General features: G+C 43.8%; 1 protein-coding gene across 1 annotated transcript in view; it reads right to left on the bottom strand.

The window, feature by feature from the left end:
• Positions 1-16,276, bottom strand: part of LOC308116023 (nuclear factor 1-like) — a gene marked incomplete at both ends in the record, with an annotated part of 49,596 nt that extends 33,320 nt beyond the window's left edge. The window contains 1 exon segment of the mRNA XM_080473973.1: positions 16,166-16,276. Within this exon segment, the coding sequence (XP_080330099.1) occupies positions 16,166-16,276 (111 nt within the window).
• Positions 16,277-16,565: the final 289 nt, after the last annotated feature.

Here is a 16,565-nt window from a genome sequence, read left to right as displayed (position 1 = left end):
AAACGTGAAGAAAAGTATCCGTTTGGCTAGCGTAGCGACTAAAGGGTTCTCCTTTTTCTTTTTCCTCTTTCTTTGGGATCTGAATTGTTTACAAACGGAGCCGCAGGCGGAAGAAACATACAAACGTGGAAATGATTAGCAGCGCAGGAAAGAACGTCAGACTGATTAGAACTAATCCAAGCGAGCGAGCGCTGGGAAACCCGGGAGGCCCTGAACGCAACACGATCCTCCGACAGGACGGAAGAATGTGAAACATCGCAACTCATGAGTGGAGGAAGAAATGAGCAAACAACTTAACAAGTTAACAAACTCGATAACCAAATAACTGAAGGAACAAACAAACTAAATGAAGGAAACTACAGAACTAATTCGCTGAATAAAAGTAATTAATGAGAAAACAAATGAATCAACTAACAGACTAAATAACAATCGAACATGAAACAACTAAGTCGTGAAGAAACAAGCAAGTTGACGCACAAACTAATTCGCTAACTAACAAACTGTCATATATGGATTTTATATATATATATATAAGCACTGTGTTTACTATTTACGACACTTTACGCCCCCTACTTACCAACCTGATGTACTGCAGCTATGGTCCGGCGCTCGGTCTGTTGTTCCTCCAGTCAACCTGCTCGTTGTTGTTGTGTCTCGTTCAGCCACGGATAAAGACTATATAGTAAAGACTAGAACCACTCCTCATTCTACATGGTGTCAAGTCCTTTACACTCACGGAGGACAAGGACAAGGACGATATAAAGATTGTCCTGGCTAAGTTCAATGAATATTTTACCCCGGCGGAGGAACGTGATACAGGAAGGGGCGTGTTTTCACCAGCGTGTCCAGCGTCCCGGGAGGAAGCGGCGAGCCCTCACTGCCACCGGGGAGCGGCCAGAGAGCAGCACATCCAGGACCGGATCGTTGTTGGGATTCAGGGTAAAGAGCTCTCACGCACGCTGCAGTTAATGTCGGATTCTGCGTTGGCGCTCACTGAACAGACTGTGAGGCAGTGAGAGGAGGTCAGCAAGGCGACACAGTAGCAACTGTGCAAGAAGTGCGACACGGGAATAAAAACACTGGAAACCACAACGCAAACAAGGCAAGTCGGACACAAGTAGACAATCAGGAGGAACTGAGGGAAAAGTAGCAAATCACAGCACAGGGGAGCTTCATAAGATGGTGAGTGTGTCAGTGAAGGTCAGTTAGTGAAGGTCAGTTAGTGAAGGTCAGTTAGTGAAGGTCAGTTAGTGAAGGTCAGTCAGTGAAGGTCAGTCAGTGAAGGTCAGTTAGTGAAGGTCAGTTAGTGAAGGTCAGTCAGTGAAGGTCAGTTAGTGAAGGTCAGTCAGTGAAGGTCAGTCAGTGAAGGTCAGTCAGTGAAGGTCAGTTAGTGAAGGTCAGTTAGTGAAGGTCAGTTAGTGAAGGTCAGTCAGTGAAGATCAGTTGGTGAAGGTCAGTCAGTGAAGGTCAGTCAGTGAAGGTCAGTTAGTGAAGGTCAGTCAGTGAAAGTCAGTTAGTGAAGGTCAGTTAGTGAAGGTCAGTTAGTGAAGGTCAGTTAGTGAAGGTCAGTTAGTGAAGGTCAGTCAGTGAAGGTCAGTCAGTGAAGGTCAGTTAGTGAAGGTCAGTTAGTGAAGGTCAGTCAGTGAAGGTCAGTTAGTGAAGGTCAGTCAGTGAAGGTCAGTCAGTGAAGGTCAGTTAGTGAAGGTCAGTTAGTGAAGGTCAGTCAGTGAAAGTCAGTTAGTGAAGGTCAGTTAGTGAAGGTCAGTTAGTGTAATCCAAATATCCCAAGTGAAGCAGGGACTGTCCAATTCAAGAATGACACAGGAGCTGATGTTAATGTCATAAAGGAAGAAACTTTCCACTCCCTCACCCAAAAGGCGCTACAGCCGTCTGAGCCCCTCTACACGCCCAGGAGGGGAGCCCCTCTACACGCCCAGGAGGGGAGCCCCTCTACACGCCCAGGAGGGGAGCCCCTCTAAACGCCCAGGAGGGGAGCCCCTCTAAACGCCCAGGAGGGGAGCCCCTCTACACGCCCAGGAGGGGAGCCCCTCTACACGCCCAGGAGGGGAGCCCCTCTAAACGCCCAGGAGGGGAGCCCCTCTACACGCCCAGGAGGGGAGCCCCTCTACACGCCCAGGAGGGGAGCCCCTCTACACGCCCAGGAGGGGAGCCCCTCTAAACGCCCAGGAGGGGAGCCCCTCTACACGCCCAGGAGGGGAGCCCCTCTAAACGCCCAGGAGGGGAGCCCCTCTACACGCCCAGGAGGGGAGCCCCTCTACACGCCCAGGAGGGGAGCCCCTCTAAACGCCAAGGAGGGGAGCCCCTCTACACGCCCAGGAGGGGAGCCCCTCTACACGCCCAGGAGGGGAGCCCCTCTACACGCCCAGGAGGGGAGGGGGGGTGTAAACGAAAAGCTTTGAAAAAGAAAAAAGACTGAGTTTATATGAAGTTTGAAATTTGAAATGGACTGTTTGAAATGTGCATTAATAGGTTGCACTTTAATGCAAATTGGATTATAGCAGCTACATTTCTGTACTTGAGGAATATATATATATATATATATATATATATATATATATATATATGTATATATATATTTATTAGGGACGTCCCGATCATACTTTTTTGTCCCCGATACCGATCCGATTTTTCAGAATTGAGTATCGGGCGATACCGATACTTTCCCGATCCGATACTTACATTACTATTACAAAGATACTCAATTGTGTATTTCTGGAGCGACTAAGACGTCTGAAGCTAAAAGCACTATTGGCTTTGTTTACCTAGAAATTATTGTAAAACTCACTTATTGAATCAAGATTCTTCTCTTTCTCTTTAGTTGTTGTTGTAAGCTGAGGAACATCCACACAACAATAAAACGATCTTTGTCCTCCCTGGTCTTCTACCAAACCTCCGTCACCCCTCACTATGAACACGGCTCAACACCAGGCTTCAGGGCATGTAGTACACCTGCCAGGCCTGTAGGGGCGCTGTGACTCACCAAACAACAAAAACACAGAAGAAGACAGACCACATAGAGATTTAGAAGTAGACTCCTGAACATAAACACATAAACCACTATAACTCTAGTTTTATAGGCCTATTAGGTGACGTAGTGGTTATTAGGTGACGTAGTGGACCGCGTTTTTTTGTTTGTTTGTTTTTTAAGATCGGCTGGATTTGCCGATTCCCGATCACTCACAAATCACCAATATCGGCCCCGATCCGATATCTACCGATCTGATCGGGACATCCCTAAGACAGACAGACAGACAGACAGACAGACAGACAGACAGACAGACAGACAGACAGACAGACAGACAGACAGACAGACAGACAGACAGACAGACAGACAGACAGACAGACAGACAGACAGACAGACAGACAGACAGATAGATAGATAGATAGATAGATAGATAGATAGATAGATAGATAGATAGATAGATAGATAGATAGATAGATAGATAGACAGACAGACAGACAGACAGATAGATAGATAGATGGATATCTAGATCTATATCTATGTAGATCTAGATCTAAATCTATGTAGATCTAGATCTAAATCTATGTAGATCTAGATCTATATCTATATAGATCTAGATATAAGCACTGTGTTTACTATTTCCGACACTTTATGCCACCTACTTTACGGCCTTACCTACCTGATGTACTGCAGCTCCAGTCAACCTGCACCTTATTGTTGTGTCTCGTTCAGCCATACATAAAAGCTCTAACTCGGTTGGTAGAGCAGTCGTCTCCCAATCGGAAGGTTCCAGGTTCGATTCCCATCTCTGCCTGCCTACATGCCAAAATGTCCTTGGGCAAGACACTGGACCCCAAAGACTGCTCCCCATTGGAGTGACAGCGCCTTGCATGGCTGCAGCCTCCCATGGTGTGTGAATGTGTTGATCTTTGCTGTCAGCGAAAAGGAGCTATATAAGTTAGTCCTTTTATCATTTGATTTATATTGTAAAGAATATAACCACTTGTCATTCTACACAAACTTGTCATCAAACAAAACGAACTAAATGTGAACAAACCAATGAACCCGCTAGCTAGCTCGCTATGTAACGAAAGAAAATTAACAAACCAAAAACATAAATAATGAACAGACAAATAAAATCATTATCTCACTAACGAAACTAACAAAGTAAATAAATATATAAAAAACTAAGAAAATGAGAAAATCATGTAATGAACGAACAAACAAAGAAATTAACTAGCTAGCTGATTAACGCCACAATGTCACGAAACAGGAAGTGAAACTCGAACTGAAAGTAGGAAGAAAAACAGTCTGCGAAAAATTCCCTTTTCAGTATCCAGTTATTTACACACACACACACACACACACACACACACACACACACACACACACACACACACACACACACACACACACACACACACACACACACACACACACACACACACACACACTGATTAAGCAGCTGTAGTGGGGGAGGGGAGGGGGGTGTGGGGGGGTTGTGGTCTCTCTCCAAGGTGACCCCCTGTAGCATCTGGAGGCGGGACGCCCTGACCGAGGGGGGGTAATTCCCGCTGTGTGTGTGTGTGTGTGTGTGTGTGTGTGTGTGTGTGTGTGTGTGTGTGTGTGTGTGTGTGTGTGTGTGGTAAAAATAAAATCTGTAATAATGAAGCGAGAGCAGGAAACAACTAGGATATCTGTTTGTTCATATGACTAGAAAAGGCCAGTGAATGACAACACTTAGCAACAAATTATATAAAAAAATGACAAAAAAAGTTTAGTAAATACCCAAAAATTACCAATGAACCAAAATAGCTAATAATTACGAAATAGGCTAGGAAATTAGAAGGAAATGACCAGAAACCGACACAAAATGCCGGGAAAAATACCAAACAAATTCACCAGTAAAGGACACAAAAGGCCAGTGAATTAAAAAAAGAAAACCCCACTAGTGTATTACAATAAAGGCTAGTGGATTGCAAAATCAATCAAATATAAACAGGAAATGACAGAAAACGGTCCGGTAAGATGACTGACAGTGACCAGGAAACGAGTCAAAATAACTAAAACCAACCAGTAGAACCATTCAAGATGACTCAAACCGACAAGTAAGGGCCTGTTCACATCCTGTTTGATCCAGACCAGAGGAGAGAGGAGGAAGTGGATAGGAAGAGCTAGAGAGGAAGAAGTAGAGAGGAAGAAGTAGAGAGGAAGAAGTAGAGAGGAAGAAGTAGAGAGGAAGAAGAGAGGAGGAAGTAGAGAGGAAGAAGTAGAGAGGAAGAAGTAGAGAGGAGGAAGAGAGGAGGAAGTAGAGAGGAAGAAGTAGAGAGGAGGAAGAGAGGAGGAAGAGAGGAGGAAGTGGATAGGAAGAGGTAGAGAGGAAGAGGTAGAGAGGAAGAAGTAGAGAGGAAGAAGTAGAGAGGAAGAAGAGAGGAGGAAGTAGAGAGGAAGAAGTAGAGAGGAGGAAGAGAGGAGGAAGTAGAGAGGAAGAAGTAGAGAGGAGGAAGAGAGGAGGAAGAGAGGAGGAAGTGGATAGGAAGAGGTAGAGAGGAAGAGGTAGAGAGGAAGAAGTAGAGAGGAAGAAGTAGAGAGGAAGAAGAGAGGAGGAAGTAGAGAGGAAGAAGTAGAGAGGAGGAAGAGAGGAGGAAGAGAGGAGGAAGAGAGGAGGAAGTAGAGAGGAAGAAGAGAGGAGGAAGAGAGGAGGAAGTAGAGAGGAAGAAGTAGAGAGGAGGAAGAGAGGAGGAAGTAGAGAGGAAGAAGTAGAGAGGAGGAAGAGAGGAGGAAGAGAGGAAGAAGTAGAGAGGACAAAGAGAGGAAGAAGTAGAGAGGAGGAAGAGAGGAGGGAGTAGAGAGGAAGAAGTAGAGAGGAGGAAGAGAGGAGGGAGTAGAGAGGAAGAAGTAGAGAGGAGGAAGAGAGGAGGAAGAGAGGAAGAAGTAGAGAGGACAAAGAGAGGAGGAAGTAGAGAGGAGGAAGAGAGGAGGGAGTAGAGAGGAAGAAGTAGAGAGGAGGAAGAGAGGAGGAAGTAGAGAGGAAGAAGTAGAGAGGAGGAAGAGAGGAGGGAGTAGAGAGGAAGAAGTAGAGAGGAGGAAGAGAGGAAGAAGTAGAGAGGAGGAAGAGAGGAGGAAGTAGAGAGGAAGAAGTAGAGAGGAGGAAGAGAGGAGGGAGTAGAGAGGAAGAAGTAGAGAGGAGGAAGAGAGGAGGAAGTAGAGAGGACAAAGAGAGGAGGAAGTAGAGAGGAAGACTCATTGATATCTGGTCTGAAGACTTTATATCATGGTTGATTGCAGCTACCCATGAGCCACGAGCTAATTAGCATAGCCACTACGGACTAAAGGGGCGGGACTTCCTGTTTGGGTCAGGACCAATCAATGAGACGTGCTTTACTTCCTCTCTGCTCAGTGTTTGTTTCAGGTGAAATGAAGGGGTGAAAATTGTTGGCTCCGCCCCCTCCCAGGTGAACTGAGTCCCAGACTATCCAATGAGAAAAGACCATAACTGAGTCAAAACCACCAGTGAGTCTCCAAATGTCCCCAAACAAGCAGAGAAGAAGTCGTCCATGTCAACCAGTCATTTCCTGGAGGTTTGGACTCTTTACAGGCTGCAACGCTAAACGCTAACAAGCTGGCAACGCCACGCAAGGACGAACCCCCGGGGCGGGGGCAGGGAGGGGGGCAGGAGGTACGAGGGTCCCGGGGTCTCACTGAATGCCCCCGACCAGCTGTTTGCCTCCGAGGGGGGAGCAACCAGCTGGTCGGCTACCCCTATTGGTCAGCGGGCCCGACCGGACAGCCGTAAGTAATGAGGGTCCTCCTAATGAGGTGCCTGCCTGCCTGTCTGTCTGTCTGTCTGTCTGTCTGTCTGCCCCGTCTGTCTGCCCCGCCTGTCTGTCTGTCTGTCTGTCTGTCTGTCTGTCTGCCCCGTCTGTCTGCCCCGCCGGTCTGTCTGTCTGTCTGTCTGTCTGTCTGTCTGTCTGTCTGTCTGTCTGCCCCGTCTGTCTGCCCCGCCTGTCTGTCTGTCTGTCTGTCTGTCTGCCTGTCTGCCTGTCTGCCTGTCTGCCTGTCTGCCTGTCTGCCTGTCTGCCTGTCTGCCTGCGTGCAGAAAGCCACAGAACTACATGACAATACGCTGATGACTTGTTGCTGTTTTCAACCTTGGACCAAAACCAACTCTGGATCAGCTTCAGCTTTGATATGAAAACATGAGACAGGAAGTAAAGAGGAGACGTTTAGGGTTGAATCTGGCTCACTTTGACAAATATGGACAATTAAAAAATAAACATTTTGAAATTTCTGAAAACATTTAAAAATTCTCAGCTTGAACAGCTTAAATTTGGGTTACTTCATATTTTATATTCACAATACCACCGGAACTCTAAACCCTGTGTAAGTAGAAAGTGGTAAAGTAAATAAGTGGTAAATAGTAGTAAATAAGTGGTAAATAGTAGTAAATAAGTAATAAATAAGTGGTAAATAGTAGTAAATAAGTAATAAATAAGTGGTAAATAGTAGTAAATAAGTAATAAATAAGTGGTAAATAGTAGTAAATAAGTGGTAAATAGTAGTAAATAAGTAATAAATAAGTGGTAAATAGTAGTAAATAAGTAATAAATAAGTGGTAAATAGTAGTAAATAAGTGGTAAATAGTAGTAAATAAGTAATAAATAAGTGGTAAATAGTAGTAAATAGTAATAAATAAGTAGTAAATAGTAGTAAATAGTAATAAATAAGTAGTAAATAGTAATAAATAAGTAATAAATAAGTGGTAAATAGTAGTAAATAAGTAATAAATAAGTGGTAAATAAGTGGTAAATAGTAGTAAATAAGTAATAAATAAGTGGTAAATAAGTAATAAATAAGTGGTAAATAGTAGTAAATAAGTAATAAATTAGTGGTAAATAGTAGTAAATAAGTGGTAAATAGTAGTATATAAGTAATAAATAAGTGGTAAATAAGTAATACATAAGTGGTATATAAGTGTTGAATATCAGTAAATAAGTAACAAATAAGTAGTAAATAAGTGGTAAATAGTAAATAAGTGGAAAATAGTAGTAAATAAGTAATAAATACGTGGTAAATACGAAGTAAATAAGTGGCAAATAGTAGTAAATAAGTGGTCAATAGTAGTGAATAAGTGGTATATTAGTGGTAAATAAGCGGTATATAAGTGGTATATAGTAGTAAATAAGTGGTAAATAAGTGGTTTATTAGTGGTAAATAAGCGGTATATAAGTGGTTTATTAGTGGTAAATAAGCGGTATATAAGTGGTTTATTAGTGGTAAATAAGCGGTATATAAGTGGTATATAGTAGTAAATAAGTGGTAAATAAGTGGTTTATTAGTGGTAAATAAGCGGTATATAAGTGATAAGTATCAGTAAATAAGTAACAAATAAGTGGTAAATAAGTGGTAAATAGTAGTAAATAAGCGGTACATAAGTGGTTTATTAGTGGTAAATAAGCGGTATACAAGTGATAAATAGTAGTAAATAAGTGGTAAATAAGCGGTACATAAGTGGTTTATTAGTAGTAAATAAGCGGTACATAAGTGGTTTATTAGTGGTAAATAAGCGGTATACAAGTGATAAATAGTAGTAAATAAGTGGTAAATAAGCGGTACATAAGTGGTTTATTAGTGGTAAATAAGCGGTATATAAGTGGTAAATAGTAGTAAATAGGTATTAAATAAGTGGTATATTAATGGTAAATAACTGGTAAATAAGAGGTAAATAGTAGTATATAAGTAATAAATAAGTGGTAAATAAGTGGTATACTAGTGGTAAATAAGTGTTAAATAGTAGTAAATAAGTAATAAATAAGTGGTAAATACGCTGTAAATAAGTGGTATATTAGTGGTAACTATGCAGTTAATAAGTGGTTAGTAGTAGTATATAAGTAGTAAATAGTGGTCAATAAGTGGTCAATAGTAGTAAATAAGTAATAAATAAGTGTTGAATATTAGTAAATATGTGGTAAACAAGTGGTAAATAAGTGGTAATTAGCAGTAAATAAGTGGTACATTAGTGGGAAATAAGTGGTACATTAGTGGGAAATAAGCGGTACATAAGTGGTTTATTAGTGGGAAATAAGTGGTACATTAGTGGTAAATAAGCAGTATATAAGTGGTTTATTAGTGGTAAATAAGCGGTATATAAGTGGTATATAGTAGTAAATAAGTATTAAATAAGTGGTATATTAATGGTAAATAACTGGTAAATAAGTGGTAAATAGTAGTAAATAAGAATCACTCCTGTGATTCCATAATGGTCATCCATAAATTCTTAACAACTTTTGCTACAACAAAAAAAAGGTTAATTTTTAACATTTGGCTTGAAAACACTTATTAATGTTTAAATTAAAAACTTTGATTTGCTTCATATTTTGCAGAAATAATTCCAACATAGCTATAAGCTGGGATGGAAAGATTTACGATTATAACTTCTTCCAACTGTGAGATACTGACAGATAAATACGCTAGTTTTGTTCAAACACTGAACATTTTTAACTTTTAACCTGGAAACCGTTTGAAGAATTCTTAAGTTTCACTTCCTGTACTTCCACATTAAAGTTCCTCCAGCAGAGAATCTTTAAACTCCACTTCCTGTACTTCCACATTAAAGTTCTTCCAGCAGGACAATCTTTATCCTGTCCTTCATAAAGGAGAGATTCTGTCCAGAGAACCAAACCAGACCATCTCCTCTCATTCCAACCTGCAGGCTTCAGCTTTGAAAAACCTCCAGACTTTGTTAAAGAAAGAGTCTTGAATCCTGGAGAAAGTCTGGATGGAGTGAGACGGAAGGTTCCTGGGACCTTTTCCCAGTCGAACATCAACAACTAGAAGTGGTTTCTAAGTTTGGTTTTCCCTGAGGCTTGTGGGAGAGGAACTTTAACGGCCGAACATTTGCTTGGTATTTTATGTAAGTAAAGCCGACGTAGCTACAAACTAGGGGTGGAAATGTAACTCCCGTTTCTTCTTCGGCCTAAAAATGAGCAAAGGAGGAAATTACAGCGTCAATCTACCGCTAAGCTAACATCTGGCAGCCGGCGCTAATCCCGCACGCGCTCAGTAGCTCATTTCTTTAATAGCTTAATCGCTACTACTGAAGTCATTAGCGGGATGAGCTAACAGCTGCACACACACACACACACACACACACACACACACACACACACACACATCTGTTAGCATCCAGAAGTTAGCTAAAAACCCAAGCATTCATTGCTTAGCAACTTTGCCTGGTTTTCACTTTAAAAGCGCGAACATTAAACAAGGTAGAAGAAAAAATAAATTAATCGTTAAGATTTGGCAATCTACATGAATACTTTTTGGGGATTCAAAACTTTACAAACAAGTTTTTTCTTTTTGTCGTAGAAACTTCAAAACAATTATAATTTTTCTTTTAAGTATTAAAATTTCATTTGCAACAGGTTTTTTTCATGTTCACACTTTATTAACAGCTAATTTAATGTCGATAACTGTTTGCATTTTTAATGTTTTTGACATGAAAACGTTTTTGAAAGTAATTCCAAATTCTTAGAAGAACATATTTTGGCTTTATTAATTCTTTTAGTTTTAACATACAAACTTTATAGACAATTCTTTTCACATAAATATCTTTATTATTAGCTTTTTAGTTTTCAACATGAAAACTAAAATAATTAAATATTTTTATCAGCTATTGTTTTTCACGTCAAATTTTAGAATTATTTTTCATGTCAATAAAGTTATTAGCATTTTTTATGTTGTTAAAAATAAATCGTTACGAGAAACTCCCGTTTATTTGCACATTAAAACGTCAATAACAAAACTGATCAACTTTTAGGGATTCACAGGTAAATAAATTATTTGCAGCTTGTCGTCGCTTTATGTTGAAACCTAAACAACTATTTTTTAGGTCAATAACTTAATGTTTTTGAAATTTTAAAAACTTTTGTAAAACTAAAACAATAACATTGTTAGCATTTTTTATTTTTAACGTGAAACCTTTTTTTTTTTTACAAATGTCACTTTGATAACTTCCCTAGCATTTTTTGGTTTTAAACATTTAAACTTTATTTGCAAATACGTATTTTTCATGTCGATAATGTTATCAACATTTTGGGGTTTTTAAAACAGTGTGCTTCAAAGTTTTTAGATTTTATGATGAAACGTTATTGGCATTCATCATTTCTTTAATAAAACATTAGAAACGTGAGATTTTTCTCATTAATGTTAAATACAAACTGTTTCTGCGTCAAAAACGAAACTTCATTAACCAACTTTTTCGGTTTTGCAGTTAAAACAATAAACAATAAAAATTAATGAGTGTTTTTTTTGTGTCCCCAGCAGACTGAATCAGGACACACACACACACACACACACACACACACACACACACACACACACACACACACACACACACACACACACACACACACTTTGAGATACCAAAGTCGTTCTGGAGGAACAACGGCATCTTTGTTCACCTGCACGACGAGCCGGAGAGGAGGACTCCGACAGCGCCGCGGTTCACTGGAGGAAACTCAGTAGACTGACAGGAAAACATTGCAACGTATGAAAACATCACAAACTAAGACTAAAAGCTGCAATGTGTCGCATGTCGGGCTTTTGTGCATGTCTTCTCATATCCTGTTTCCAGCAGGTGGCGCTATGTCCAGTGGTTGTCTCTTGACAGTGATCCCATGTGAACTCTAGTGCTGCGTATACGCTAGTTAGCATGTATGCTAATGCTAGTGCGTTATGGTTGTGACTGTATTTTCACTGATCAGACGTGAACTCTCAAGCAACGTGTTAAGTTAGAGCCAGATCTGAGCACGTACACTCCACTTCCTGTTTCCAGCAGGTGGCGCCATGGCGGATGGTTGTACTTGTTGTATGGCTGTGATGAGGCTCTGATGCAGCGTATCAAGTTTGAGGTGGCTCTGACCACGTTCAGTCTATTTACGCTGCACTTCCTGTTTCATGGCCAAACAAACTGAGGCGAGGTCACGGCCACGCCCTCAAACCTTCGGGAGACATCTTGATAACTTTCCCTCTTCAAGCCCGTTTCTATCCAAAGAGTCCAAGTTGAAGTATCTTGGAGTTTCCCCCCCCCGGGACGAGTTCGCTCTGGAAAATTAGTACATTTCAGGAAAAAGTCACCAAAATCCACCATTTTCCTCCAAATCCCACTTCCTGTTGAGTTTTCATGACGGCTGTACGAGAGTTTTTTGTTCGTCTTGGCCTGTTACATATGTGTGTCAAGGGGTGGAGGAGGTGGTGAGGAGTGGTGGAGGAGGTGGTGAGGAGGGGTGAGGAGGGGTGGAGGAGGTGGTGAGGGGTGTGAAGGTGGGTGAGGAGGGGTAAAGAGGGGTGGAGGAGGTGGTGAGGAGTGGTGGAGGAGGTGGTGAGGAGTGGTAGAGGAGTGGTGGAGGAATGGTGGAGGAGGTGGTGAGGAGTGGTGGAGGAGGTGGTGAGGAGTGGTGGAGGAGGTGGTGAGGAGTGGTAGAGGAGTGGTGGAGGAATGGTGGAGGAGGTGGTGAGGAGTGGTGGAGGAGTGGTGGAGGAATGGTGGAGGAGGTGGTGAGGAGTGGTGGAGGAGGTGGTGAGGGGTGTGAAGGTGGGTGAGGAGGGGTAAAGAGGGGTGGAGGAGGTGGTGAGGGGTGTGAAGGTGGGTGAGGAGGGGTAAAGAGGGGTGGAGGAGGTGGTGAGGAGTGGTGGAGGAGGGGTGGAGGAGGTGGTGAGGAGTGGTGGAGGAGGTGGGGAGGGGTGTGAAGGTGGGTGAGGAGGGGTAAAGAGGGGTGGAGGAGGTGGTGAGGGGTGTGAAGGTGGGTGAGGAGGGGTAAAGAGGGGTGGAGGAGGTGGTGAGGAGTGGTGGAGGAATGGTGGAGGAGGTGGTGAGGAGTGGTGGAGGAGGTGGTGAGGAGTGGTGGAGGAGTGGTGGAGGAATGGTGGAGGAGGTGGTGAGGGGTGTGAAGGTGGGTGAGGAGGGGTAAAGAGGGGTGGAGGAGGTGGTGAGGAGTGGTGGAGGAGGTGGTGAGGAGTGGTGGAGGAGTTGGGGAGGAATGGTGGAGGAGTGGTGGAGGAATGGTGGAGGAGGTGGTGAGGAGTGGTGGAGGAGGTGGGGAGGAGTGGTGGAGGAATGGTGGAGGAGGTGGTGAGGAGGGGTGAGGAGGGGTGGAGGAGGTGGTGAGGGGTGTGAAGGTGGGTGAGGAGGGGTAAAGAGGGGTGGAGGAGGTGGTGAGGAGTGGTGGAGGAGGTGGTGAGGAGTGGTGGAGGAGTTGGGGAGGAATGGTGGAGGAGGTGGTGGGAGGTACGAAGGTGGGTGAGGAGGGGTGAGGAGTGGTGGAGGAGGTGGTGAGGGGTGTGAAGGTGGGTGAGGAGGGGTAAAGAGGGGTGGAGGAGGTGGTGAGGAGTGGTGGAGGAGTGGTGGAGGAGTGGTGGAGGAATGGTGGAGGAGGTGGTGAGGAGTGGTGGAGGAGGTGGGGAGGAATGGTGGAGGAGTGGTGGAGGGATGGTGGAGGAGGTGGTGAGGAGTGGTGGAGGAGGTGGGGAGGAATGGTGGAGGAGGTGGTGAGGGGTGTGAAGGTGGGTGAGGAGGGGTAAAGAGGGGTGGAGGAGGTGGTGAGGAGTGGTGGAGGAGGGGTGGAGGAGGTGGTGAGGAGTGGTGGAGGAGGTGGGGAGGGGTGTGAAGGTGGGTGAGGAGGGGTAAAGAGGGGTGGAGGAGGTGGTGAGGAGTGGTGGAGGAGGTTGGGAGGAGGTGGTGAAGAGTGGTGGAGGAGTGGTGAGGAGTGGTGGAGGAGGTGGTGAGGAGTGGTGGAGGAGGTGGTGAGGAGTGGTGGAGGAGGTGGTGGAGGAGTGGTGGGGGAGGTGGTGGGAGGTACGAAGGTGGGTGAGGAAGAGGTGAAGAGGGTGGAGGAGTGGTGGAGGAGGGCAGAAGAGAATTTGAGGAAGTAGAAGCAGACTAGTGTAATCCTTCAATTTCCTTTTCGTAATCACCACAGTCTGTACACACACACACACACACACACACACACACACACACTAAATCAGAACCATCCTTCCCAGATCAACATCCAGAGAAACTACAAACAAAAAGTTTCACCTGAAACGCGTTTCTGGACGCATTTTAATGTGAAATCCAACATTCTGCTCAAGTTTCCGACTTTAAAAAGAAACAAACTTTAAAAACAAAACATTTCTCTGACATTTTTCACATTGGAAACAAGAATTTCTGCTTGTCGACGTTCAAAAGAAAAACTATATATTAATGACGTTTAAGTTTAAAACACAAAACAACAATTTCACCGAACAAGGGTGTGTGTGTGTGTGTGTGTGTGTGTGTGTGTGTGTGTGTGTGTGTGTGTGTGTGTGTGTGTGTGTGTGTGTGTGTGTGTGTGTGTGTGTGTGTTTCACTGTTAATTCGTCTTTTAATCAAAAACAATTCAAAGAATTCTAAGAAATGAAAATCGTTAAATAACGAAAATATTTCTATTAATATTTCGTTTAATAAAGAAAAAAAATACACAAAAATCAAACCGGAAGCAAAACATTCACTTCTTCTCATTGTAAAACAACAAACGATCGAAAGCAGCGCTTTAATCACTGCGGCACGCGGAGGCTGCGGCCTCGCGCCACCGTCCTGCTCATGGAGACCAGTGGAGGGAATCCAACCTGCAGCCAAGCCACCAGCCTCCTGAACCCCCTTCATCTTTCCGCACGAATTTTCACCCTTGCAATAAAAGAAAATCTTTTTTTTTTTCATTTTGACACAATTTATCACGAGTTTTTTTAATATATTGCGTCATTTTGAATTGATTCAGTTAAACGTCACGAAATAATCCCGTTGATTTACTCGTTCTCATCATAACTGCAACAATAAACAATTACCATTTAACCAAAATAAGACGTAAATTTGCAGGAAAAAATATTTTTTAAACAGTTTGTGTTAATCTTTAACGATTCTTAAAGAAAAAAATTTAAGATTACATATAACGAATTAATCCCGTTAATTGTATTTATTCTAATCATAAAGAATGAAACTTTACGCAAAATAATCCTGAAATAAAACGTTAAAATAGAATCCAACTGCCACAAATTATTTTTTTTAATTAAATCAAATAATATTGAAGTAATCGGATTATTTTAATCCGAGGTTGTGAGCGGAGGATCACCGGTAACGAACCGCAACGCGGGGCGCGTCCGCCGCCTGAACAAGCTCCGTGACGCTCCGGGAAAGAAAACGAAAAACTTCCATGATTAGTGGTGAGTTTGTTTCAATCACCCCGCTTTAGCGTCTCTCCTCATCGGGGGAAGAAGCCGGTGCGCTTCCTCTACCTTGACCTACCGGGGATCATGGTGAGTGTTACCCGCCCCACATTGCGACCTGTCCGGCTTCAGTTACGCGGATAATGACGGGTCATTTTCATGTCAAAAAAACAAAGAGAAAATACCCCCCCCCCCCAAAAAAAGACCTTTTCAAAACACCTGTTTGTTTTAGTTACTCCGCTTTTACGTTACTTGTTTCCAGTGGAAAGAATTGTGGTATTATGGAAGCTTCATCCACCTTCACTTCACTTTTACCCGGAATTCACGGCGAGGTTGAGCCGGCCACAGTGCGACCTGCCCGGCTTCAGTTACGGGGATACTGAGGGGTCACTTTCACGTCAGCAAAAAGAAAAACTTCCATAACAGCTGTGTTTGTTTGAATTATTTCGCCTTTGCGCTACTTGTGTCCTGGAAGCATCTTCCACCTTTCCCCCCATCTTCGCCGGGACGTCGTATGAGTGTTACCCGCCCCACAGGGCGACCTGTCCGGATTCAGTTACGCGGATAATGACGGGTCACTTTCATGTCTCCGGCTCATTCGAGGCTACAAAAGCCGCATTGTAATCCCCGGTCAAAGGTCACCTGGCCTCGGAAAACCGAGCATGAAACATCCCGGGAACGATCGGACCGTTTAATTCAACTTTAATTACAATTAACGACAGCGACACTTCTCACACGCCTTCCCCGCTAACGAGGCGCCTCGGAGCGGCGTGATCAGCGGGGAGATCCGCGGGGATGATCCAAGTGTTTGTTTTTTGGGATTGCAAGTGAGAACAAGGTGCCAAATACACACACACACACATACACACACACAGAGTGTGTGTCTCTCTCTCACACACACACAGACACACACACGCACACACACACACACTCACTCACCATCCACCAGGTCCTGGCTGAGATGTCGTAGCAGAGCTGCCACTTGATGGAACCGTCGCCGCTCTTCGCTGCCATCACGCCGCCGCCGCCGCCGCCGTCCGCCAGCTTCATGTGGAGCCCCGACACACACACACACACACACACACCGTGACACACACACTCACACTGTGTGATACACACACACACTGAGGGAGCCGCGTGGAGCCGCTGATCATCAACAGAGAGAGAGAGAGAGAGAGAGGGAGGGGGGGAGAAAGAGAGAGAGAGAGGGAGAGAGAGAGAGAGGAGAGAGAGAGAGAGAGAGAGAGAGAGAGAGAGAGAGAGAGAGGGAGGGGGGAGAAAGAGAGAGAGAGAGGGAGAGAGAGAGAGAGAGGGAGGGGGGAGAAAGAGAGAGAGAGGG

Source organism: Lipophrys pholis, assembly GCF_963383615.2.
Source record: "Lipophrys pholis genome assembly, chromosome: 10".
NCBI classification, from domain to species: Eukaryota; Metazoa; Chordata; class Actinopteri; order Blenniiformes; family Blenniidae; genus Lipophrys; species Lipophrys pholis.
Note: the sequence above shows the minus strand (reverse complement) of the source record. Positions and strands in the feature narration are given on the sequence as shown.